We start from the raw sequence: 26,482 nt of genomic DNA, 5'->3' as shown, positions 1-26,482 counted from the left end.
AAAAAAACCCCTCCAACACCAACATCAAGAAAAGAGTGCAGTATCCTGAATATAAGGGAAATCATGTGGGTATCTATTGTTTGGTTATGGTCAGAATAGTTGAACAGAACACTTCTAATCTGTGTTCTGAATTTTAAATTTTCCTTCTAGATTAGAAAAAGAATGGGATCTAAATGATACAGTTTCCTGATAATATAGATGTCGCTTTGTGATAACACAGAAGCAGAATAAAGCAAAGCATTTTAAAAAGAAGTCCTTAACTAAAAGAGAAACTGAAATAGACTCAAACTTCCAGTTAGGTTTGTAAGTTTTTTGCATTAAAGAAAAAGAGACAATTCTTTAGGAACAGATTCCAAGCTGAAGACATGAGTTTATTGAATGTCTGAGAGATTTGTATTCAAATACAGTTAAAAAAACCACATAATCCACCAGTACATCCCAAACTGTTTACAACATGGAAATCTCCAGTATTGATATAACATAGTTTACAAAAAAGAAAATACAGCACCTAAGTGTGAAGGTTATGTTCCACTTACATGATGCACAATTAGATTACCACTTCATGAAGAGTTGTAAGTCAAGTCAGAAGAATAAATTACTGAGATACAGTTTTATGAAAAGCTGGATTTTTATGTCAATTTCCCTATTATTTAAAATATCTGCTCAGGCAAGAAAATACTGTTTCTAGTAAATAAATTATCTAAGCTATGACCATCAGCTGTGTTGTTTAACATAAAATTCTATGGAAATTCCCTTGAGAATTACATAAGCAGCAGTACAGTGTTTTTTAAAAGCCTGTTTTCTCAAACTACATGAACTTTTCCTAGTAAATGTAAGTAAACTACCATTTAATTCCTAGTAGCTTTAATGGATTTGTCAAGAAGTATAGCAGTGTCAAAGAGGACTGAAAGCAAAGAATGTATTCAAATTTCTGGCATCTTTTGCTTGCAATGGGATCTTTTGGTATGAATTAGTTATATAACAGGAAAGGAGACTATAATGTTCTGAGAGAGAGTTGTATACCAGCAGTTGAGTAGTTGCTGTTTAAAATTCCTGTGGAGAACAGAAACTGATAATACCACACTTCTATTAAGAGCAGCTAAAATAGAATCTTCGTATTAATACTTTTATCTAATTAGACACTCTAAAGAGATTATAATTAACAGTAGAAATAAAAGTATGCAAGTACCAAAACTGAGAAATAGCTTGTATTCATAATTTTCAATAAGAGCATTCTGGCTTTGAAAGCTGAAATTTCATTAAAAATACAAATAAAAATTCAGTAATTCTACTGTGGATTTCTGGAAGACAAAGTCTACTTTTGCTAATTTAACTTGTTAAATATGGCCTACTTTGACATCAATAAAAAGGTGTCAAACATCACTCTGAGCAAAATTTGAAGCATTCTGAGCTTTCAAAAGCGACAACACTATTTTTACTTATTCCAGGCCTTAACTGATAAACAGTACCACTAAATTAAAAAAAAAAAATTAAGTCATTTGTAATTTACAATTAATTACACCTATTTGTTATCCAACACATCCCTTTAAAAATGGATTCTTTCATATTCCAAATGAAAATTTAAAGAGCTCTTGCTTGCCTGCCAGGCAAATCACTACTTGTGCAAATTTAAATACAGTACATTGATCTAATGTAACAGTGGACAGATAGCAAAAGAAGTGTTCAACAAAGCTGTTGCACACTAAGACTTTTTCAGCGTGCAGAGTATGTCTACAATAAAGTGCTTCTCTTAACAAGTTCTATTAATAATAGTATGTATAGATGTTTACCTAGTTTTAAAGCTTAAATTCTTAGTAAATGGTTTAGTCTCCCTGTACACCCCCAATCCCGCAAGGCACATTCAAAACACAAGCAAAGCACTGACTGTGAAAGATTAAACTACAATTAAAAAAATCAAGTGGTAGTAAACTGCTGAGTAGGTTTGTAAACAGTACCGTCCCATTGGATTTCAATGTTCATGCATTATCAAAGTGAGTTTCTGTGGGAGCAGCTGCTGAACTCCAGATTTAACAATCAAGGCAGCTTTCTTAATAAAATGCTATTGTGCCTTAGTGTTTTGGTGTGGAATCCCACCTTTTTCATTACTTGAACAAAAAGAGTCACATTTGATGCATTTAAACCTGTGGCCTTAATTTACAGTAAACACAACTGATTAGTGGCTGGTTTAGATCTATTTTGTTTTGGGGGTTTGTTTTAAATGTATGTGATGTTCACATCTTCTTTTGAACCTTACAATGAAGTTGTGCTCAGTACTCTTAAGAGAAGGTTTTGGTTGTGTTAAAACATAGCTGGCCTGTTTCTTGGAGGCCATAACTTTGACCTGATAAAAAATGACTTGATAGGAGTAATTAGCTTCTGTAAAACTAAAATGCATGTAGGATAGAATTCAGTAATTACTTTTTTCAGTTTTTTTAAGACCAACTTTCTAAGTTTCTTTAAAAACAATGTTATGAACAAAGTCCATCACTGCAAGTGATCTCTTATATTGAAATGGGACATGCTTCCACAGATGTTTCACAGAAATTAAGTAATCCACCAACATCAGACAGAGCTTACAAAAACAATCCAAGTGCTCTCACAAGGTACACGTAGCTAAACATTGCCTTCATACCACAGAAGATGATGCTCTTTGAGCAAGAGGCATTCCATGCTTTTCAGAAAAAGATCACATTGAGTTAATTTTGTCTTTCTCAGCTCTTGCAGCAGAGCAAACAATACAGAAGTATCAACACCAGAGCTCCAAGTTTTCCTCATTTGACATTCCAGCTTAGCGTTTTATCACCACCTGCTCGTATGCTCCAGATCCTACTCTGAAAGTTTGAAAAAAGTTAATTCAGTGTTAATTTAACTGGAAGCTAAATAGCAAGTATCACATATCAGCAAGTGTATTGTTTAAACAACCCAACCAACAGCCCTCCCAAAAAAACCCCAGCAAAACCAACCAAACAGCAAATACCAAACCAGCTAAATGTGAAGGGTAGAAGACATTTATCATTATTACCATGCCATGGAGTCACCTACTCTTCAATGCACTAAAGAGATTTTGTTGTACTACAGTCAAAATGAACAGAGTAATGTTACTGAACATGAAGTTACTGTTTTGACTTCACTAGAATTTCTTAAGCATCACATTTAGGGTACCCATCCCCACAGCTGTATCATATGCAGCTAATACTCTCTATACACATTTATACATAAACAGGTCAATGTGTCTAAAAAACCCAGAAACTGATTGTCATCTTACATTAAGATACAAGAAAAACATCTTCAGTCTTTTGTTCACTCTGAATTGTAAAAAAAACTCTCTCACCTCCCACATGACAGCCCATAGTGGGTGGTTTTCCACAGCAAATTGCAGTACTATGTAAAAAATTAATAGGGCAAGCTCTGCCTTAGTACAGTATTATGCCTGGACTGTTCTGGCAGCTGCGTTAGGACAGATATCTGTGCTACAGGAGTGTGTTCTGTACCCTTTCATGTGATCCTAGACAGGTATTGGTGTGCCCAGTATGCAGATGAGCCAATTAATTTAACCATTAGTATTACATGCATGTATAAAATGCAATTATTTTATGACTTTCAATATATTATCAACTGCCTTTATACCTAAGTCCATAGTAATTGCTGAAATACTGAGGCTATTCTGATTTCTTCAGCTGTAAACATTGAGTTACATTGGACTGCAAAAACACAGAATAGAACATATTCTTTCCTGGTTTTCATGGTTTCTTATCTGGAGATTAACTCATTCAGGTCAAGTCATATATCAGGGTATTTGAAGAAGGTTTAGAGAAGAAAAAAAGGTCTCCGCTTCTAAACGATAAAATAACATGAAGCAGATTATCAAAAGAGTTTAGGGTTGCAAGTAGTTGAAAGATGAACAAGCCATTGAAATAAGTAATGTAACAAATGGAAACAGGATTTGTGAGAAAAACTAAACTGAAGAAAATGAGGCTTGTTATCAGGAAGATGTAACAGTTTGATACTGTAAAGGCAGATGTATAAATCACTTAAAATTGTCTTCCCACTCCAGAGTAACATAATAAGGCTGTAGAGCTCCCATTTTAAACTCGTGTCTGTTTCCTGTGTCCAAACAGAAACGTTGCTTGTATCTGAAAACCTTGGAACTGAGACTCTTCAGAAACTCTGAAAGTTGTAATTCTTATGGCTGACACATCAGTTCTGTTTTGGAACTAATCTGTGTGTCCTATTTTAAAAACTGACAATCTAGCTCTTTTGATGTTTTTAAATGATACAGAACAGAAGGATACAAACGTCAAGAATGTAGATACAGAATAATTGTCGTAGAAGGTGCATTTTTATAAATATTGCCTATGGATTAGTTGTTCAGGCTACATACCTGTTAGGTAGATGGTGGCTTCCAAAAGAAGTGCTTCCACCAGGGCCCACAAATAATCTTAAACCTTCTTCTAAAAGGCAAATGATTAAAATATGTTAGCTTTCTTTAATGTTGTCCTAGCTAAATCTAAGTAATTTTAAATCTACCCATTTTGCAGCTGACGCTTGCAGATGCAAATACTTTAGGTAATGAAGAACCAACTTCATGGTGTAGGTTGGAGGAAGTACCTTTTTCATAGATTTGCACCTGCTCTTTTAGGCTTAAAGTTATCATCTGGGAAAGCTCCCTGAGTCATGTAAGAGTATTTTCAATTGCTGGTAGGTAAGATAAAGTAGAAAATGTTGCACAGTCCTTATGAATGCAAACAACAGGGACTGTGAAGAGAGTGGGTTTTCCTAAGGCCTATACTATACATACATTTTCTGTAAGCTTCCTTATTTATCTCCATACCTTCTGCACTTGAGTCTAAACTGAAGTCTTGACTCTGGAGTATTTTTTCAACTATATCATCAGCATCAACTCTGGTAGCATCAACCCTCTTCAGCTGTGACTCCACAGAGTCTTGCTTTACAGGATGTCTGCAAAAACAAATATATTTAGGCTCTTAGATGTGATAAAGTAATTTACTTGTGCTAGATAAGGCTTTCAGATTAAGTGTACCTGCATTGTTTTTCTGGTGGTGCATCTTCAGTGGATGTATCAGTATCAGCTTCAGTTACTTTTGGCTCAGTCTCTTCACATGGCTCTAGAATACTGCCAGTTCCTGTTGAGGTACTTCCCACTGAGGTACTCCCCACTGAGGTGTTTCTCCTGTGGCAGAGTTCAGACAAACTGGATGATCTAGAGTGACATGTGCTATATCCTGTTGGGAAAATGCAGGAGAGATGGGTTAGGTATGTTTTTGACAGGCCAGGTCCATCCTGAAAGCAGATTTTGTGTTTTGTCTTTGTATAAAGAGACTTTCAAAAGCCTTATGAATGTATGTGCATACCTCAACTAAAAACTGACTTCAGATTTTGTGTTCTGGCACCTGCCATTTTCTTTTTGTTCTAAGTAATTCCTGTTCATATCAGAACAATTAGAATGGCAAATACCATCTCCTTCAGCTTTCAGATCTAAGTCTCCATTTTTTTACTCATGGAAGAGGTAAAAATCTCATTCAGATATGTTAATTGGAGGGAACAAAAGCAAAAAGCTGTCTCACATCTGAAGGGAAAATCCAGTGAATCAGTACATTTTAAGAGGGAAAACACGTTACCATTGCCACACCTGAAACTTCTAGGAAAAAGCTTTCAACGCAAACCCTTTTTAAAACAAAAACTTGTTTTCCACTGTCTAAGCCTGTGAAAGAAAAATAATCCCCAACAACTCATAACAAAATTGTGAACAGGTACCTGACAGTTTTGATTGCTGACTTGCATAGCTTGATGTTCTGGAATGTCCACATGCACCAAGTTCATCTGGGACTGAGGCACTCTTTGATGAGGCATCTGCAACATGGGCAAGTCACACAGTGTTCCTAAAGCCAACTTTATTGCTACCCTGCCAGTAACCTTGATTAGATTCAAAAGTCACATTTCCCAGAGGGATTAGAGATTTGACACTGATTTTCTACAAACCTTTTGGAGATTCAAGTGCTGCAAAAATACCATGTGTGTTAATGACTATACATTCTTTAAAAAATAAAAATCCTAATATGTATCTGAGCAAAACAGAAAGTACCATTGGGTTAGATAGATCTGTATGAAGTGTAGTTGTAGATTTGTCTAGTGTCAGTTTTAAAGAGATGATCATTCTTTCTCCAGTATCATAGTAGAACGTTGGGCCTGTTTTCTGTCTGAAAAGCTAATCTGCTTAAAAACTTCAGCTGTGTTGGAAGCAGAAACTCACCAACCATGTAAGAAGGTTCCTTTGCAGGCCAGCTGTCAGCATCCCTTTCAGATTTGAAGTATTTTGAACATCTCGAAACTATGAGACCAGTTAAAAAAGCATTGAAAAATTAAGAGCATTATTCTATACCTGCTATACCCAGATGTGCTCCTTTTAAGTTTTCTCCACCTTTCCTGTCTTCATGCAAAGACTCTGATTCTCCAGCAATTGCTATAGATGTTGCTGTGGAAGGAGGCCTGTAAGAAAAAGGTGGTTAAGATTTGCTGTACTTCTGCTGTAATCCCTCCAAAATGATCAGCACATAGTTCTCCTTTCAAGTATGTTGGCATCATTCACACTGTGCATCAAGTTAACAGACCTACAGTTCTTTTCTGGAAACATGCTGTCTAGTCCCCCATTAAGGAAAATGAAAAAAAAAAGGAAGTTTTTGCTATTGAGCTTAAGGACATATTACAGAATCAATCTGCTCAGCCCTTAGGCTTCTGGGGATCCTGGGAACGGCTGTTCCTTTTCTGATGGTTGGTGGAGTGATATGTCTTTAAATTTGAAGTTATTTCTTATTTTTTTAAGTGTATGAATCACAGGACAGTTTACACACTAAGAATATATGTAATTCAGTACTTGAAGGAATACATGAGAGGGGGTAAGTTAAAAAAAAAAAAAAAAAACCAATGTGCACAACAGTTGGCCAAGTTGGCTTCTGTGCTGTGACACAATCCTGGCTTTGTCTCATCCCTGTCACAGAGCAGGAAATTACTCTGGGCTGATAACCCTCCCAACTCCTGATAAAACGGCCTCTGGCACCATCTCCATGTATTGCACTCTAAATTTTAACTTCTACAAAATCAAAAAGCATCATGTATGACATAGTTTAAATTTTACTTCAATATTAAAAGTTTCTAATAAAGCTCAAGTGCTTGTTTGAGTTAATACCAAGACCCAAAGAGAGATCTTATTTAAATTAATAAACCTCTTAGTTTGTGTTTTGCTAGTGCAGAAGAAACTACTTAGAAAATGACAAAGTATGAGCAATCTCTTGCAAGCAAATACAACCAAAATACATTTCAAGATGTTGTTACCTACAGGATTTTTTAATGCTTTGTTATTTTCTACATTGGGAACAGACTGTTGATCTGCCTACAAATGGGTATTTGTTGACATTTTTAGAATTGATATAGTCAATAAATTAGTCACTGTCTTTGTGTAGAGTAACACAGCCCCTCTTAGGTTATGTTTGAAAGTAAAGAGAGAAAGAAAAAAGCACTTCTAGAAATACAGTGCCTCTGTGACTTAACTTCATAACATACTTTTGAAAGCAAGAACTGAATGGTTTCAGGGATGTCATCCCAGATCAAACCCCAAGCCTTCTAGGCTTCTTCATAAAATATGTAGTTGATGCCAGATGATGAAACTGTTTTAAGGTTTATTTTTCCTTCTACAAAGGACATCTGGATTGGATAAGTTGTTTGTTCTGTTTGTGTTGAAAGTTTATGTTCCAGGAAATGGTTATATCACCAGTTTGGAAGAAAATGCCAAGTCTGAATAATTTGAGTAAGAGATTTTTTTTCCCAGGAACCCAGAAAGCTATTTAGGTACTAATTTCAACTCCTTCAGTACTAGGCAGTAAAAAACAAATACACTGCTTTGTTAGTATCCCAAGACTAATGATTAGTTGCCTTTGAGGAATTGTTTATCAGTTCCAGTGTTGAATTTGTTAGTAGGGCTGACTCTAAAGTAAATCGCCTAAAGTTGTTCTGAAATAAAGGGGTGCTAAGTAACTTACAGAAACAGAAAGTTTTGCCAATCAGACAAATTCAGATAATACCCTCTTGCTATTTATTCAGTAAACACAAGATGAGATTCTACAGTTGTTCAGTGTTCTATTCTTCTTGTTAAAGCTTAGTAGAAGAGAAAAAAAAAGACATATAGCGGTGTAAGGGGACATTGAAGAGTGCTGTGGAAAATCACCTGAGCCAGACTGGTACAAAACCACAGCACAACTATTACACTTCTTACCTACAGAGTAAGGACAATGAGGCCACAAGATCCTCAATGTATAGCAGTGAATTTTCCTAGCTACTTGCCCCTCAGATGTTATCTATTGCATCTTTTACCAAGCTGCATAATATTTTTGCTAAGAAAATATGTGTAAGTGCTTTCTCTTGTACTAAGCTGCATCACGCTTCTGTTCTTTGTTAGGGGTTTTTTGCAAATGAATATTTCAAAGTCATCTGAGACTTGTGAATAAAAGGTCTGGCAGCACATTTTCCAAACACAAGTATTGGTAAGAGTATATTTATATAAGGTAGCTGCAGGAACAGTTTCCCTGAAGTGGTTTTTTTTTTTTTTTTTACATTACAGATATACAGGTGAGTATTCTGTGCTTGATACCAAGTACCTAACAGCAAGAACTATGACAAGTCTATTGGCAGTTTTACCATGTTAGTCATTATTCAGCTACAATTCCATTTTTTCCTGACTTTTTTTTTTAAATACTGTTGCCAGATTGGAGAGATGTAAAGACACAAATTAGAAGTGTAATTCTCAACATGAAATGTACAATCAAAGGACCAGCCCACAGAGATTTTTTTACAAACTTACGTTTTAAAGCATGGGTCTCCAGACATCAGCTGCATGTTGATCAAAACCTACACATTAAGAAAACAAAATCCACCATAAGAAAAAAAATGTTTGTGACACATACATGGTCATGTAAATAAGTTATATTTGCCACAAATGTTATACTTAATGAAAATAAAATGCCATAATCACTCATGCAAAAAACAACACAATTTTTCTTAGGCATACAAACAACAGAAAATACCATTTAAAGTAACATAGTTACACATACAAGATCCTGAAAAAGACACATATATCAAGGAGAATCTTAGAATTATTAATAATTAAGATGGCTTCAAGGGAAAAACAAAGCCGAGAAACCTAAAACATGAATGATCAAACAGAACATTGTTTAGACCAGTGGGTGCTGAAGTATGTTCTTTGCTGAGGGCGTTCAGCAAACTGCTGGCTCTCAGTACGGGTTGTGCTGACAATGGAGACAGCAAAAGCATGCAGGGTAAATAAGCCATAGGACACAGTGCATTGAAGGCTTGTTAGGCAGGCCAAAGCCATCCATTACAAGTGTTCTGGACAGTTTGGGACTGTCAGACCAGAAAGTCCGTGCACAGACCATATACTGAATAATGTGGAAAATTTATCCCAGTGTCCCAGTAGGAAAAAATAATTTAAATTACTTGAAAAAATCTAAGTGTAATTATTTTAAGGTTTATGGGGCTTATTCAGTTTTTTTAACTCCCTGGACTAAGGGAAGGGGATGTCAGAGTGGGTGTCTTGCAAGAATTCTCCCCAACTGTTCCTCAAATAGAAAACAGGAAAATCCCAGGAGTCATCCCAGGTATTGAAGGTGGCTTGTACACATATAAGCCAATTAATAGATTCACTCTCAGAAAGATGCACAGAAGGTTGCCCAGTCTTAAAGATACCATACATTAACTTGTTAATTTTTCAGTTCCCCTTAGGAACACCTTTTAAAAGCTTTTCTTTTACAGCTATCCAGCTCCATTTCAAGATAGAGCAAATTATATTTTTGACGGCATGGATTTTAATGATTGTCTCTAAACAGCACTTTTGCTTTTACTTCAAATAGCTTTCCTTCCAGAAAGAGGTTCAGCAAATAAGTTTTAAATTTCGTTAAGTGCTTAATAATAGCACTTGTTCTCTGCTTTATTACTTTAAGTATGATAAAGGAAAGAAATTACTTTGAGAATGGAGTTGTCTTGTCTTGTATTTTTGGTATCATAACCTTCCAGTAAACAGCGACGAGTGGTATTTCCGGATCCAGCAAATTCTGCTAGATTTAGATCTGCAAATCCCAGCTGTTAAGAGAAAATGACAATTAGTAATAAGCATTTGGCTAAATGAAGGTACTTGCTAATTACACATTGAGTACCACTCAATAGCAGTTTTTTTCGAATATGTATAAGAGAATGCCCATTTAAGGGAATGGACCGAGGCAAAAAGCAGAAAACAAACCCAGAAAAAATTCAGCATAGTTATATTTTCAGTTAAAAACTTAAAGTGCCAAGAAAGAAAAAGAATGAGGAGAGTTTTTTTTATCATTTAATGTAAATGTTTACTTTTACTAACCCTTTCCACATACCAGCCTGAAAGAAAAAAAGTTTTGGTGGTATAACATTGTTACATACTTACACTGATCGAAAGTTCCAACAGCACTGTGTCTCTATAATATACATTATGAACTCATGGGTATTAAGTACTATTCTGGAATTACTGTAAAAGGGCATAAAATGGCAAGAAAGAAAAGCTTATCTGTAGGCAAAATTAGTTACATCTCAATTTACCTTTGCATATGCCTTTCCTCCTTTTAATTCCTAGAAGAAAAAAAAAAGGAAAAAAGACATACCATTATACCATTAAGTCATTAAATATACTGACTCAGGATTTTTCTTTGGGTTTTTTTTTTAGAAAAGCAGGTATTAATTTTGAAATATCTCCCCACACATTTGCTAGACTATGCTGTTGTCATTTAGACCTTAATATTCATAATGCATTTGGAGCAGGCCAGCAAGACACTGTTGGTTTGGAGAGAGGAATGGCAAATGCCCAATGCCAGCTGGCACTGGGCTCTTACAAGGTTTGGCCTAAAAGGTCATACTGCATGCAGAATTCTGGTGCTTAGCACCGTTCAAGACTTCTGAGCTTACTGCTGCTTGCTGGAAGTATCAATCAAAAGCTAACTTTATAACACTGAAGAGAAGTTCCTTTGCTGCCCTGCTGGATAAAACGGTTTTCTTCAATAAAAACATAAAACCCCCATAAATTAGTCAAAGTAAAGTAAGTAATAAGATTACTACATAATTTTGACTAAAGGAATACCTGGTGGGATTGCAGCTAAAATTTGCTTTATGAAGTTTATCAGACATTCCAAAACTAAAACAAATCAAAGGAGGAATGAGCAAGGAAAGAGGAGGGGGAAGAAAGCTGCTTACCTTCCGTACAGACACCCTGCAAGTGCAAGTATCCAGAATCCCTGTTGTGGCACTGGCACTGATCTTACACATAAAGAAGAACTTTTTCTTCCAGCGAACACAGTTTGCCTGTACTACTTCCCTGCAAGTAGAGAGCATATGCTCGCTGTTAGTTGCACGTGCATTCAGAACCACACACTGCAATAAGACAGCTCAAGAACAAACACTGGTTCCACTCTTTGTAGAGTGGCCACTTCATGCAAATTCTGGTCCAAGGTATGAATAATAACAATAATCCCCCATTCTGCTCTTAACAGTGTAGAATAACTAATAACTGTTTCAGGCCTTGAACACAGTATTAGACCTCCAGAAGATTTCAACAGCCATGTGTTTTTTCAAATGAATGAGAGTGTAATTTCTGCAGTTTGCCTCAGGAGAGTGAAGTCTTCCTGAACATCAGCTCCCAGGCACTGTCTCCCAAGCTGCTGAGCTTTGCAATGCGCTGAAGACAACATCTTTGACAAGTAGTTTTTCAGTTCTGAGAAAAAGAGCGTCAAAGAAAACTACATAAATTTGAGGCCTGGAAAAGTAGAAAGGAGATGATGTGCAATAACCAGACCCAAAGTAATGCACTTGGGGCAAATTAGAATTGCAGCTACATACTGTGAGCTTGCCATTTGAGAGCAAAATAAGCTGACACATCTGAAGGGATCTGTTTCTCACATGAGGATAACAATCTGACAGTATGATACAGTGAGAAAAAGGCAGGATGAAGGATGCTTTTAGTTAGGAATGTCATTTTATAAGGCTCAGGCAGAACACATTCTGTTTGGGTAATTCTGACCAAGAACAGACTCCAAAATGAAAAGGCACAGGGAGGACAACTAGAAAACCCATGTATCTTTAAAGAAAAAAAACAAAAACACCCTGATAATTTCTTCTATCAGTCTAACCACTGAAGTACCATCTTCACATATAAACATGTCTCCTTTTCCCCCTTCCATTTTCCTAATACATAAATTCCTATGTTTTGTACTAACTTCTGACAGCAGCTTATTATTGAAGAAGCAGTTTGAAGTCTTTAGCAGATAGAATCTTATGGTTCTGCAGAAGCTGGAACCAGAGTTCATAATGTATATAGAAAAATGAAGAAATGCAGGGCACTCACAAAAGATTTCTTTGCTGTGCTGGTGAGACTGCCAGCTCCAGGGCTCACAGACACTGTGACTTCCTAAGGTGGGAATAAATCAGCCAGCCTAAAATGAGTCAGTATAATGACCACAACAGACGAACAGATTCTGATGATACAACACTGAGTCATATTCAAGCATGTGACCTGGAAGGAACATGCTCTGTAAACACCGTGATCTACTCTTTATCTGGGATGTTTTACATTGTAAACTTTCCTGTATTGTGGGAAAAAAAGAATCCCATCCTGCTGTCATGTGAGTTATTTAAATATACAAAAGAACCAGAATTCAAAAAAGGCAAATTACAAATAGTCACATCTCTATTGAAACAGGCTCAGACAAGAAGACATCACATAAAATTCACCCTTAAAAGGGATAACAACTGCTAACATTTGTGACACATATAAAACAGTGCCACTAAATTGAAAGAGTTCACTTGTCATCCATAAAGGTCAGAAAATCCTTTCTCATTACATCTGTTTGTTGCAGAAGTAGGACAGCAGTCATCATCCTTCCCACCCTTTCCTTGTCACTCAGGACACTGGCTCTACCAGTAACAGCATCACTTCTACTGCTATTCATCATTTCACTAAGTTCTTAGAGTGTTTTTGCTTTTTCCAGTTAGTAATAATGATCCTTTTTTCCACTGAAAAAGTGTTTTTGCAAACTCATAAAGTTGAAAGGATGTGCCAAAATCTTTGTAGTATTCCGTATAAAGGTTCAAGTTGTTTCTGCTTCTCAGAACAGCCTTCAGTCTCTACAGCAAAGTCAAAGCAGCTGCACATTCTGCAGTTATAGTGTTCTGGACATCACTCACATTGTAGCAAAAGATAATGCAGTGAACATTAAACTCATTTTTGCTTGTAAATGCAACAGAAATATAAGTAATATCTGCTTTAGAAATGTAAGTATCCTTAAAACCTTTAAGGATTTTGAATTTATTTCAATATACCAATACTACTATATGGGTATAATGGTTCAAGTAAGGAAGATAGCACAAAACTACTCTGCTTTTGATAGACTCAGTCTACTCCTATCACAGGCCAGGATTTGCAAACAAGAAGCAGAGGTGGCAGTAAAAAGGCTTCAGTTGTGGATACTGATGGTCTGATTTTTCTAAAAGTAAAATCAAAACCAGGAATCCTGCTTCCTTCTCATAAATATGTCAGAAAAAAAAGTATCATTAATTTCTTTCACTGGCATATAAATGAAAAGAGATTTGAAAAATTTGTACACAATTTTAAAAAACCAAACCAAACAAAAACTGAACAAAAAGAACCCCACCAAAACCCCATCTACTGCCCCTATTCCCGCTAAACAGTTCTTCTAATTCCACTATATAAGAGAAAAAATTGATGTATTTTAATTCAGAAAATTTTTTTTGTTAAGAGGAGTACCATCTAGCTATTCCCATTGTGCTGAAAAAAAGTCAAATAACCAGAACATTTAACTTCAACAGTAACATCTAAGTTTATAAGATTCTTAGTTAAGTGCCAGGCCTTTAGAAAATAAACAGCTGTATTGATTGGCTGCTATGGAAATGAACCCAGATAACTTCTGGCAGCTATTGCTGTGCTGCAGCACGCTGGGGAGAGCTTTCCGTTCTGAGTCAGTTTCCTACAAACCTCCCCGTCACTTTACCACATGCAAAGCAAAACCAGTTGTTTTCTTAATCAAAATGTATCTTAGTTACCAAGATGCACTGGAATGCATACTAGGCTGCAGTGCTTTGGTGTAATTGAATAAATGCTGTCAGGAGTACGTAACCAAGAATCATTTCAATAAACAGATACTGTAGGATAAAATGACTCCAAACTATAGTGTGTTACCATCACTATTTTTTCTTTAGAGGAACAATTTCACATTGACTCAATTTCAAATGCAAGATTTAAGCTGTAGTCAAGTCCTTATTTGTAGATGTTTTCTATAGTGTACACAATTGCCTCTTAAAATGCTGAATAAAAGTATTGGATTTTTCTTCTGATACACAACAGAGAAAAAAAGTAAACTCAAATAACAGACAACAAATCCTAATCCAGTAACCTCCTCATCCTAAAGTGTTACAAGTGATGGACTTCTTTTTAAGGTGTTTATGTTCATGAGATTGTTTATTCATTTCCACATGGATAAAATCTATGAGTAATGGCTTGTTCCAGCAAATAGCTACAAACGCAAAAATAAATCACTTTTAAGGACCTTCAGTGTCATGGGGAAAATCCCTTCTTGCTAGATGGAAAAGCTTTAGCATGAGAGGCTCTGAAATAAAGAAGCCAAAACCCCTTGTGAACATTTACCAAAAGACTGTGTTCAATTAATCAGAAAATTTAATTTATTTAACAGCCTATTAAGATCTTTAGCCATATAGGGATGATTATATTAAACTGCTTGTGTTTGTACTGCAATTATTTCAGATTTATTGGTCACCAAAGAAACAATAAATTGGGATCATTGTTTTAAGACGCCATTCAGTCTATGTTCACGGGAAAATACTTCCAGAACTACTTTTGGATTCAACTGGGTTAGTACACTTCTTACTGTCAAGGAAAGTGGTGTTTGCTAATGCATCTTACAGCACGTGAACAGAACATGAGTTATCTACTCGCTGTAAATACTGGGAAAAACCAGCTTTTTCACTACATGAGGTAAATGAAAATATTATTATTATCTTTTAAAGCCGGTAATTTGTTGAGAGAGTCACCTCAGTTTTGCTTGTTTATTTTAGAAGAAGATATCTCATGTTGATAAGATGGCCTGAGAGAAGTGAGGCTGCTGCCGCTGCCCTGGTCAGACGCGAGCAGCAACGAGGCTGAGGAGGTGTTCCCGGGAAGCGCTGCTCCCGGCACACACAGCCGGCCCGGGGGCACTCACAGCCAGCCTGCTCCGACAGCCTTCGCCGCCGCTCGGGCTGAGCAGGACAGAGGTCTGCTAGACACATCCATAGACAGAGACCTGTGCATGGCTCCCGGCTGTCCCTCCTGCGCACAGCCCAGCTCCATCCCCGAGTGCCTGTGCTCTGGATGCAGGCACCACAGGCACAGGGATCTCCGATTGCCGATCCCAGCCCAGTGGCTGGCATGTGCTGTGACCCATCTGGGCTCTCCAGGTGCTGGCACCCAAGTGCTCTGGCCCACAATCCCTGGGCACAACAAACACCCAGGGCCCGTGAGCTACAGTCCCACTCCCATGGCATAAGCATGCTCACTCTGGCCTCTCCTGCTGCTGGCAGCCCTGTGACACTCTTGACTCCAGTTGCTGGCACTCTCAGACATTCCCCACCCCACAACGCACACTGAACAGAGAGCCTTTGCCCAGGAAAGAGTCACAATGTTCTTCAACAGGAAGATACAGCAGACATTACTAATTAGAAACAGACAAACATACCAACCAGCACACTATTTACATCTGACTGCCCTTTATCCCCTTAACTCCCTATTTTTCCCCACACTTGTTCCTCCTCAAACTCACCCCTTCCTCCACCTTTAATTTCTCTCCAAATTGTCCCATGATAAACCTCTTCCCTTGTATCCCATGATGCATCTCATAGGGACCAACCCCTCAGTCCAAAACATGCTTTAGTTTTAGTTCATGATGGGTTTCCTGCCTGTACAATGGGGCTAAGGGTCTCCTGGGACAGTCCTGGGAGGGGCCTAGAGAGGGTGTCCCCTTGTCCAAGCCCATAATTTCAGTTCCCTACCTGCCTGTGTGTCCCTGGGCTTGTGTAGATGGGCTTTGATGGGCTGATGGTTCCTGTGACAGGACTGGGAATAGCTGGAAATGAGTATTATTTTAGGCCCTCCACCCTCCCCTGCCTTTGCTGACTGCACTCATTTGTGGGCGTGCAAATGGACTTCTATCACCTAAAGCTTCCTTTGATCGATCCCCTTCTGAATAAAGTTAATACAGGTAGCTCTGTCCTTCTGATAAAAATACAGCATTTAGTAGCCTGGAGTTACTTTTAGTGTAGAAAATGGTCTTCTAAAATGGGAGCAATATCCCATTTATATAGATATTTTATATATATACTTAAGAACACCTAACAAAGGCCACTGTCACCTTACAGACAGGAATTAAGGCATTAACCTACAATCTAACAGTGTAGCCACACTATCAGTGGCTTCAGGTTCAGGTACTGGAAGATTCAACCTTTCCTAGGCTATCTTTAGTATTAGGAAGGTATTGTTGGATATAGAGTTCTCATTCATACTATACATTAAACACAGAAGGCTTTGACATGCAAGAGTCAAATAACTTCTTGCACTCCTCCTACCCAAAATCTACTTGTATGTAAAATTTATGCAGTGTCATAGTTGAGGGAAATATATAGGTACCCCTGCAAGAGGGTCCTGGAGCAGTACTGTGCTACATTTTAAATTGTTATACAATAACCAAAATGCTAAATTTAGGCTTCATATACAAAAGTGCATCACTTGAAGTGCTCAGAGCATGAGCTCCAAAATATATGCTGTAGCAATAAGCTTATGCAAAGCTTTAATGTATTTCTCCATTCAGGAACAAATTTAGTTTACTTTTCCTTTAATATTGTTTTCCCCGTGCCTGAGGCCTATAAGATGATGCATTTTCTCCAACAAAAACATTTTTTCCTAAGCATTGCTACAAAACTGAACAAAACAAGTCATTTACAAACAGAGCTTCCATGGTTCACAAATTTCAGGACTAAGCAAACAGCTGGCTCTGCAGGAAGAGCTCCACTTGTTTACAGTGCACAGCTCCCCAGTTAATTTGCTGTTAGTACGTGCAAAATTTGAACAGAGTAATCATTTTCTATTCCACATGTTTTTACTCATAATAAAACAGGTTACATTTTTAACTAGCAGTATTTCATGTCAACAACTTATAAAATATCTATAAATTGACTGTGGATGAAAAACTGCTGGTTACAGGCAAATGCAGAGACCTAGAAGGGAATTAGCACTGTGAAGGGTAAACTGCATTAGAAGACTGTAGTCAGCAAGTCAGAGGAAATTGAACATTTGAGATTGTATCTGCAGAAGTGTGCTTGGTTTTGGGGCCTTCTTGGCAGAAGGCTGATGAACTGAAGCAAGTCCAAGGGTGTGAGATGAAGGTCTGGAGTCAGGCATGAATTCTTCTCTGATGCAGGAGAATTTGGAAACATGGGATTTTTACAATCTGATGATGAGGTGAAGGAAGATCTAATTGCCATCTACAGCCATCTCTACTAAGTTAGAAGATGGAGCCAGACATTACTTAGTGATGAACAGAGAAAGGAAAAGAGGCAAAACCAAGGTAAGTTCCAGTAAATAAGGGGAAAATGTTCACAGTAAAAGTGAACAGCAGGGCAGGTTGTCTACAAGGACTGGTATCTCCATTATTGCAGATTTTCTAAAGCTGACAGGACAAAGCTCTGAGCTTCCTGATCCAACTGAAATTAGTCTTGCTTTCAGCAGGCAGCTGGACAGGTGCTATGGTACTTGCAAATGGCAAGTTTGGGGCAGAAAAGTACTGTACTCCATGTACTGTGCTGAGGTCAGGGGGAAAAAAGCCAACAAAGCAACACCAGCTCTTTTAAATCAAGTGCCAGTTCTGTAAGGCAGGCACCTTAAGCATGAAAGCTTTTCCCACTGTTTGTCCATCTTTAACAGATGTCTATCACGTATCTCTTCTCAAACATTTTTGTGACAAGTTAGCTGTTGATACATCTCTTATCAGTCCTTACAATTACATGTAGGGAAGTCTCCCAAGACTGAGCCCTTTTTAAATCTGCAATAACCAGTCACACCTCATGCAAAGAGCAGACTGTACAAATATTTTATTTTCCTCTACTGTATCCCAAAGATAAACCCCTTCAAAACTAATATTTTATTCTTTACTCTTCTGATTAATTCTTTGTTTTTTCTTGACCATATTTTTTAATCAGTTCACTAAACACATTTTACTGTAACTATTGATGAAAGGAGAAGCACAAAGAAACTACATGTTGAAAAGTTGTACTTTGTGTAGAGAAGTTCTCCTTCTCACCTTTTCCTCCCTACAGAGAGAGGACAGTGTCTGAAAGCTGCTTAACCAACTGTCTCTTCATAACTGAGGAAACATTAAGTGGACATTTGAGAATCTGAAAAAAGCAACTAAAAACTGCAAGGTAGGACTTCTATCCCACCACCAATACTCCTCACAGTACTTGAAAACTTATTTGGTTTCAAGTTGCCCAGCTGCAAATCCAGTTACAGCTGAAAAAGCTATTAGAAATAGCATTATCCAGCTCTGAAGACTGTCAGCAGGATTCATACATCATGCAGGACGATTAGAGTGATAGGGACAGTGATTCCATGTGACAGGTATGTTTTAATTACAAGCGCTGTAATTTAAAAACAGAGTTAGTTAAGCTGTGTTACTATCAGGAGGGTTTCTCTCTTTCAAATGCAATAGCAGCAATCAGGAAAAGAATGGTAAAAAGGCAACTTGAAGAATCCAGTAAGGCAGAAAACCTACTTGCTGGTGTCACAAAAAAATAGATGTAGTTTTAGACAGTTGAGAAGGAGGTGGCCATGCATCACTAGAAGTAAGAAGTACTTATCTGGCAGTTAGGAAGTCAATTTCTACGGAAGCCAATTACATGCTCTAGCTTGTACCTATTAGGAATAGGAATATATTCATGCATGATCTCCCAAGACTTCCCCTTAGGACTCAAGAGTGTACATAAAAAGCCACCACATTTCTGAAATCCATAGGAAAATAAAATTATTTGATGAAAAGCTTATAGCTCTTGGCCACTTTGAATCTCTGTCTGTCACATATAGCAATCATAATCAGCTTCTTATTTTAGAATGTTGTTGTGTAAAAGAAAGAAGATGGAAACATCAGCAGTCTAAATTGTCAGAAATCAGATCTGAAAGGAAGGGGAATATAACCAAGCTGAAGGCTGCAGGCAGAAGAACACACCAACCTGGCCTTTTCTTGAGTGGGGTGCAGCTGGAAACCAAGCTAAAAATGGAACTAGCAGGCTTACAGCTCCTGTAGCCTCAGTCAACAGAGTAGAGCACTGAAAGTACAGCCTCAAGAAATCAGATCCTCATTCCCAAAATTTCTTGGATTTCCTCATATTCCATCTGTTCATTTACTGCTGATTGAGCAACAGCTCATCCTATGAGCCTCAGTTATCTGCTGTAGGGACCTATTAATTTTTGATTCAGCCTTTTAAAATGAGTGCAGTTGCAGAGCCTATACTTGCTATATATTTATATCTACATTAGAATGGCCACGAATAAATATGCTTAGAATTTAGTCAAGTCTGTACCTTAAAATAGTATTTTTTCTGTTCAAAATATTAATAGGTGCAATTTCTGCCCTGAAATAGTCTTGTGTCCTTCCTTTCATGGTGCATTTGCCATTATGTGCACACTATTTTATGACCGGGCAGTAAATAGATACACAGTATCCTGGAATCTGCACATGTGCAGTGTATTAATGTATCCAATTTCAAAGAGAGATCTAATGTCATTGGCCTGGGGAAAGGTAGAAAGATGCCTTGCCACACAGGAAACCAGGCTTAAGCTAGGAAAGTTTCCTAAATGAAAGTGAAGTTTCTTAGCGTAACTTTGCGTACATCCACAGTCTACGGGCTGAAAATCCAGCCTTTATTCTAAAACACAATGGTAAAGATCCAAAAATCATGCTTGCTAGAAAGCAATTTCAAAAAGGAGAGGGCAGGAATTACACTGTATGGCTGATTGTGAATTTGCTGAAACAACCAAACTGAGCTTCCCCCTTTCCACAACACCCTTCAAAGTTTTCCCTGGTTTAGAGTCGCATATAACTCATTCATTCTTGCCAGAATTCCAAGGTCCAGCTCTTGCAGAAACTCTCAAGATTTTTACCAGTTTAAACATTGCTGCCACTTGGCTGGTGAATGTCCTTGGATAAAAATTTTATTTGGCACTACCAGGTTACTTTAAAAGTCGGTATTCTTGTCCAGTAATAAAACATTTAGTGTTATAATCCAGAATTTTCTTTTCCCACAGTAAGGATACACAGATGTGCACAGGGATGTTTCAAACAGAAGGTATCTAATTGGAGTTCTAAAAATGTATTTGCAAACACAACAATGCAAAGTGATGTGGTTTCTATTTACACACCAGCCAGATCACTGTGTACTGAACTATACATGCTGGTTTCACCTGGTCACAGAATTTCTGTACACTTCAGGCACATATCTGTGGGAACCAGAAAAGCAACTGGACTGTTGCATGGCCCCTGTCTCCATAATTTATTTCTTAGGTAGCTCTTTCTCAGCAAAGATCTGAGAAATAAAAAAAACCCTATTTTTCAGTAGCTTGAACTTTTATCAGCCTTCTTTCCATCTCACTTCAGTGATCAGAGGGATGATGAAGGTATCACATTGCTTGAAGGATCAGGACTTTAATCATTCATACAGTATGATCCATAGAGGGGTGACAAGACAATCACTTGAAACTGTTTTCATGACAACTTGCTGCATACACATGGGCCCCTGTTCCAAGGCAACTGCTGCCCTGGGTTTTTATGACATTCTTCTCTGTGAGTAGGCTTAGGAAATAAAATGCTAATAATGTTAGGGTGGTTTATAGACTATTGCTTAGATTTTTTTTTACTTTCTAAGGCAAGAAGCAATAGGGTATTGGTCTGTATGGGCACCAACTTGAGAACTTCATAACTTCTCCCTAAACAATTATAGTTTACTAGATCTCAGTGAGTAAGAAAAATAAAGCTATTAAGAAAACAGAGTCAGTTTCCCCCTGTATTATAAAATTTTTTTAATGAGTTCATCTGTAACTTTCTGAAACAACAGAATTTTTAAAATATCTTTTATAAAGCTAAAAAGATCACTACTCTAGGGATATAACTGTCAGCTCACAGTAAAACTAACAAATGCATGCAACTAGAAGATTATGGCCATCCGAAAGTTTGCAACTGATAAGTTTTGAAATACTACCGCTCTGGTGTAAACTTAATTTCCTCCTTATTTATTCAGCCCGTTGCTGAATCACCATTCTGAAAATGCATCTGTTAATTCTTAAGCCAAGAGCAAAGGCACTCCCTAAACTGGCACTGAAGGATCACTGCAGAAGAATGAGTATGCTAGTAGGGAGGTAAAGCAAACACTTCTCAGTCCAGCAGGAATGAGTTACACTCACAGGGACCTTGACATACAGCATATGTTCCATTGCTCTTAGTTTTTAAACCATAGCTTAAAAGAGCTTAAAAGCCCCAGAAAAAGAAAATGGAGCAATTTCTAAGCTTCAGCTCCAACACCATTTTTTACATTAGTTTCCCTACACACACTGCATCCTACCACACATTTTACTCTAATGAACCATTCAGAAAGATATGAATGGAGGCTTTCAAGCATTTAATTTTAGCATCATAAATAGGCAAAGCAAAAAAGACTAAGATCACCACAACGTGTCAAAACCATCTGCTCAGCTGAAAGCGAGTCCTTGGAAATAGACATCCTGTCCAGAAGATGTATGTCAGCCTGTGGAAATGACTTCAAGGCAATAAGGGCTGGAGTAGGACAGTAATGGCACATTAGTGCCTGAATCAGAATTGTTATCATCATCATCATCTATTACTAACGAAGTCGCTCACAAGAAAAACGTTGAAGAAAGACACGAAATGAGATCAGAGCACTGATGAGTTGAACAACTTCCAACCACACAGAAGAAAAATTTGTCTTCAATTATACATGCTAGTATAATGGAATGGTTAAATAAGGAGGTTGTAGGCCAAAGTTCCATTTCTGTTTCTTCTCCGTGATTAATTTAATTTACAGAATCAAATGTAGGTAATTTAGAAAGCTCTGTAACAACAGTATTTTAATTAGAAAATAACTGAATATTCATGGATTTATTATTGTCTTCTCCCATAATTCTATGATACATTTTCCAGTAAATCCTTTTTGTAATAATATTAAAATAATAACTGATACAACAAGTGTAACGGGAGGAGAATCTCCTCCTCCCCATACCTGAAGCCACAGCACACACCCTTCCTATTGACAAGGTTCTGCCTCTGCCAGGTACTTGGAAAAAATTAATACACTGGCCCTCTGTTTACCCATTGCTACCCATGGATCTGGGAGCCACTGTCACGATAGATTACTGCTCCGTTGCTGAGGCACACTGAAGGAAAAGAAAGAGGAGAAAAAGACATCTGCCTTGCACTTGCACTGCAGAAATGAGCATGAACAAAGTCAGTAATACATGGCCTGAGCACTTAGAGGAAAAACTGAGGACTTTTCCATGGAACTTGGCTCTCCATGTAAATATCTGTAGAATGAAAACAGCAAGCCAGTGTTCAATAATTAAACAATAAGGTCGCACGACTCACAGGGGACAGCTCAGACTAAGGGCTTGGGGACAAGAAACTCTCCCCTCCTGTTACCCATCCACTCAGCAGCTCCAGCATTATGGCACAAGAGACCCGTTTCTCTGGGACAATCCTCATCACTCAGGATTCCTCTCCTCGCTACTCCGTGTTTAGGAGCCTCAGTATTTATTTTACAACGTTACAACTCCAGGCAGCGAGCAGCCACGCAGACGAGGAGTTCCTGCTACCACATGTGTTCTCCCGCCGTTGATGCTGGCAAAGCAGGCGGGACGAGAGGACGGCCAGCCTGCCGGTGCCACGCCGTGCCACAGGAGCTTCCCCTTCGGCGAGGGGAGCGGCGGGCAGCGCGGCCGCAGCCGCCAGGAGCCCCAGGGCAGCCACCCCTTCTTTCGCCGGGCCCCCGCCCGCCTGCCCGCCGGCGCGAACCGGCTGAGCCCCGGGCTCGCCGTGGGAGCCAAGGAGCGGGCGGAGGGGCTGCGGAGGCGGCCGTGCTTCCCCTGCTCTCGGGGGGACGCGGACTCGAGCGGAGCCCGCCGGACGGGGGCGGCCGCGGCCCGCCCGGGGCTGCCTGCGTGGGGCGGGCAGCCGCCGGCTGGCGAGTCCCGGAGGCACCTACCGGGAGGACTCCCCGCTGAAGCTGCCCCCGTCCAGCAGCCGCACCTTGCAGAAGAGGATGCCGTTGACGAAGGGCACGGAGGAAAGCTCGTCCAGTTCCAGCTCCACGCGGAATTTGAACTTCTTCTTCTTCATCATGTTGAAGGCCATGGGCTAGGGGCTTCCCGGGGGCCGCCCCCACGGCAGCTCCGCTCCGGCCACCCTGCTCCGCTCCGCTCCCATGCCCGGGGCGAGGGCGGCACGGCGGGACGGGCTGGAGCGGCGGCCGCTGCCAGCTCAGCCCCTGCCGGCCGCGGCGCTCCCGGCCAGCGCTTACATGGCAGCCGGCGCCTCCCTTTCAAACCCGCCCGCCTCCGCTCCGCCCGCTGCCGGCAGCGGCGGCCGGAGCCATTGGCGAGCGCTGCCGCCAAGGGCTCGAACGTCGGCGTGCGGTTTGCCGAAGAAGTTGGCCTGGGCCGGGAGGCTATTGAACAAGGCTGTTCAATAACAATAACTCGGGTGCCGCTCCCCACGCCCCGCACGGTGCCCGGAGCAGTGACGTGGCCGCGCCCCGGCCGAGCGGGGCTCGTGCAGCCCGGGCCGGCAGCTCCCCCGCCTCCCGGGGACCCCGCTGGCGCTGGGGCGCGTCCCAGGAGCGGAAACCTGTGCCGCTCACAGCTCGTCATTTAGACAGCAGTAACGTAACCAAGCGTCGTTTAGGCGTCGACATTTCAACTCTGGATTTAGTTTCCTTCTGCTATAATTTAAACCCTATAGGGGTCGCGTACAGCCGTTCAATCTGTAATTTACAAGCACCGCCGCTTTTGCTACAAGCAACAGATGCTCACGGTCTTGTACACAGACGCGACTCTCTTGTTTAATGTATAGCTAAACACAGGTATATGCTCTCTAGAGAACAGCTTTGTCTTAAAAAACCATTCCAGGAGATTTGAACATAAAGCAAGCTCCGAGCAGCCTCCATCAGCAGATCAGTTTCCTCTTTAGCGTTGCGTAAGGAACACACAGCATGTCTTCCCACAGCCAAGCACTTAATCACATGGTAAGAGAAAGAACTTGTATGACTACGTATGCACTGTGATCTGCCCCGTAATCTTCTTGCAGCTTGTGGAAGTAGTGCTGCCCCTCATTCATTATAAATACATAGAAATATATTTTTCATAGAATACATATCTGATGAAACCCAGTAGCACAAATAATATGCAGCTAAGTATGTCAGAATGTCCCCAACTGTCCTGTAGCATAATCCTAGGGGGAAAAAAAAAAAGTAGTAGTAAGGAGTAAAACCAAAAAACACAAACAAAAATAAAAAATGGAGTGTCTGGAAAATAAATGCTCCTGTTTTTTTCCTGTCCTAAAACATACAGAAAATGAATTTATATACAGTTTTCTAGTAAAAAATAAACTACAAGGGTAGTTCTGACACCATTGTCAGTTTTACATTCCTAACAAAGAATTCCCTTCAAAACTCCTAAATGTCAAGAAATAACTGGCTCTGAAAGAAGTCTTTTTACTGGAGTAAAATTAATAAAGAGATATCTTACAGAGGAGATCTAGGCATTTGGCCTTGACCTATAGCTTCCCCTTTGAGAACATTTCTTTGGTATACCCTAAAGTAATCCTCAAAGTCTTTGCTGTTTAACAGACCACAAGTGCCTACAATATATCATACAAAGCAATTCTCTGGGTACTGCACTCATCAGCTCTCTGTTCAAAAAAATGGAAGGTGAAAAGCTTTCAGCACCTAAAGGGACTAAATTAGTACTTAGTTTGTATCAAGTTATACCAAAAGCCTCCTTTCTTTTCATATAAAAGGCCCAGCTCCAGATTTTTTTTTAAATGGTTGATAAAAGACAATACCCTATTTAGCTAGAAGGTCCATTGCATTGACATGTAGAAAGAAAAAATAGCGTTATGCACCAGATAATTTGTCTGTTAAAGTTCAATAAATACAATTGATCCAGTTTTTAATCAATATTTTCAAGAAAAACTGGATCACTTCACTCAATCAAAGAAGTAGATCAGTAACCCTCATGAGTTATAAAAGCCTATGTGTACTTGGAGCATTACCCCATGCAAGCAGCTTCCCCGTATAACCAAGCTCCTTAGGCAGCTGTAAATTCACCCAACAGCAGCCCTGACCAGCCTCCCCTGGGCCTCACCTGCCCCCTGCTCAGGGACCCGTTTAAGCTCAGCCATGAGCCAGCAGCCCTTGTCTGAACCTTGGTTTAGCTCTCTTCGTCTGCTGGATCTTTGTTGTGTTGCCTGTGCCTTACTGAGGTCCCTGACCTGCAGGCTGGTTTCTTAGCTTGGTTTCAGGGCTTTCTTTTAGTCGTAGGTGTGCCTGGCTGTGGTTGCTGCTGCTGGAGCCTGAGGTGTTTGGGGCTCGGGGCTGCCCCTCTGTGGTGCTGCCTCCTCTCCCTGCTCAGGTCCAGCCGGGTGGGCTCTGCCTGGGGGCCCTGCTCCCTGGGCTCTTGCACTCATCCTGCTGCTCCTGGGGAGAGAGCTGGCCCTTGCTGTGCCCTGCCTGAAAAAAATACAAGGCTGGCTGCTGAAAAAAATACAAGGAGGAGTGCCAGATGATTTTAGGAGATTTGAGTCAAAGGTAACCATTATCTGAAAAAGCCCGATCTGTTCTAGGGCTATATTTATGTTCTGAACAGGTGACTAGAAAAGACTCTATATTCAGTATAACCTTCTTGACCAAAAGAGTCAAAGTCAAAAGCGTCAGAAATATAGATTTTAAAATATATTTAGAATCTTTAATCAAAAGATTCTCAGAATAGCAGAAGTGTTTTTAAAAAAACAGATGAACACTGTAGGTAATGTAACAATCCTGTGTTGTCATTGATAAAAAACTTCTGTAAGATTAAAGCGCTGGAGGTTTTTAGGAGAAATTCCTAAATCTTTAAAGAAGTTAGATGTTACAGGTATAAAACCTCAAGTATTCAAGAAAAACATGTTTTACAAAATGCCCCAGTTACAGTAGAATAAAACAAATAATTCAAGAGCCTCTTGCTCTCCTGAAGAATGTAAAATTCCAGTTACAAAATTGC

At 39.4% G+C, this 26,482-nt stretch overlaps 1 protein-coding gene across 1 annotated transcript; it reads right to left on the bottom strand.

The window, feature by feature from the left end:
* Positions 1–534: 534 nt before the first annotated feature.
* Positions 535–23,582, bottom strand: EEIG2 (EEIG family member 2). Its single transcript, XM_084211252.1, has 11 exons — positions 23,431–23,582; positions 11,302–11,422; positions 10,654–10,683; positions 10,051–10,167; positions 8,873–8,919; positions 6,401–6,507; positions 5,776–5,871; positions 5,042–5,243; positions 4,832–4,959; positions 4,382–4,451; positions 535–2,831 (listed from the first exon to the last, which is right to left on the bottom strand). Exons 1-11 carry the CDS (start codon positions 23,577–23,579, stop codon positions 2,789–2,791), a joined length of 1,110 nt encoding a protein of 369 aa, XP_084067378.1. The 5' UTR covers positions 23,580–23,582; the 3' UTR covers positions 535–2,788.
* Between the last annotated feature and the right edge of the window lie 2,900 nt (positions 23,583–26,482).

This window comes from Fringilla coelebs, assembly GCF_963513975.1.
Source record: "Fringilla coelebs genome assembly, chromosome: 9".
In the NCBI taxonomy this organism is placed as follows: domain Eukaryota; kingdom Metazoa; phylum Chordata; class Aves; order Passeriformes; family Fringillidae; genus Fringilla; species Fringilla coelebs.
Note: the sequence above shows the minus strand (reverse complement) of the source record. Positions and strands in the feature narration are given on the sequence as shown.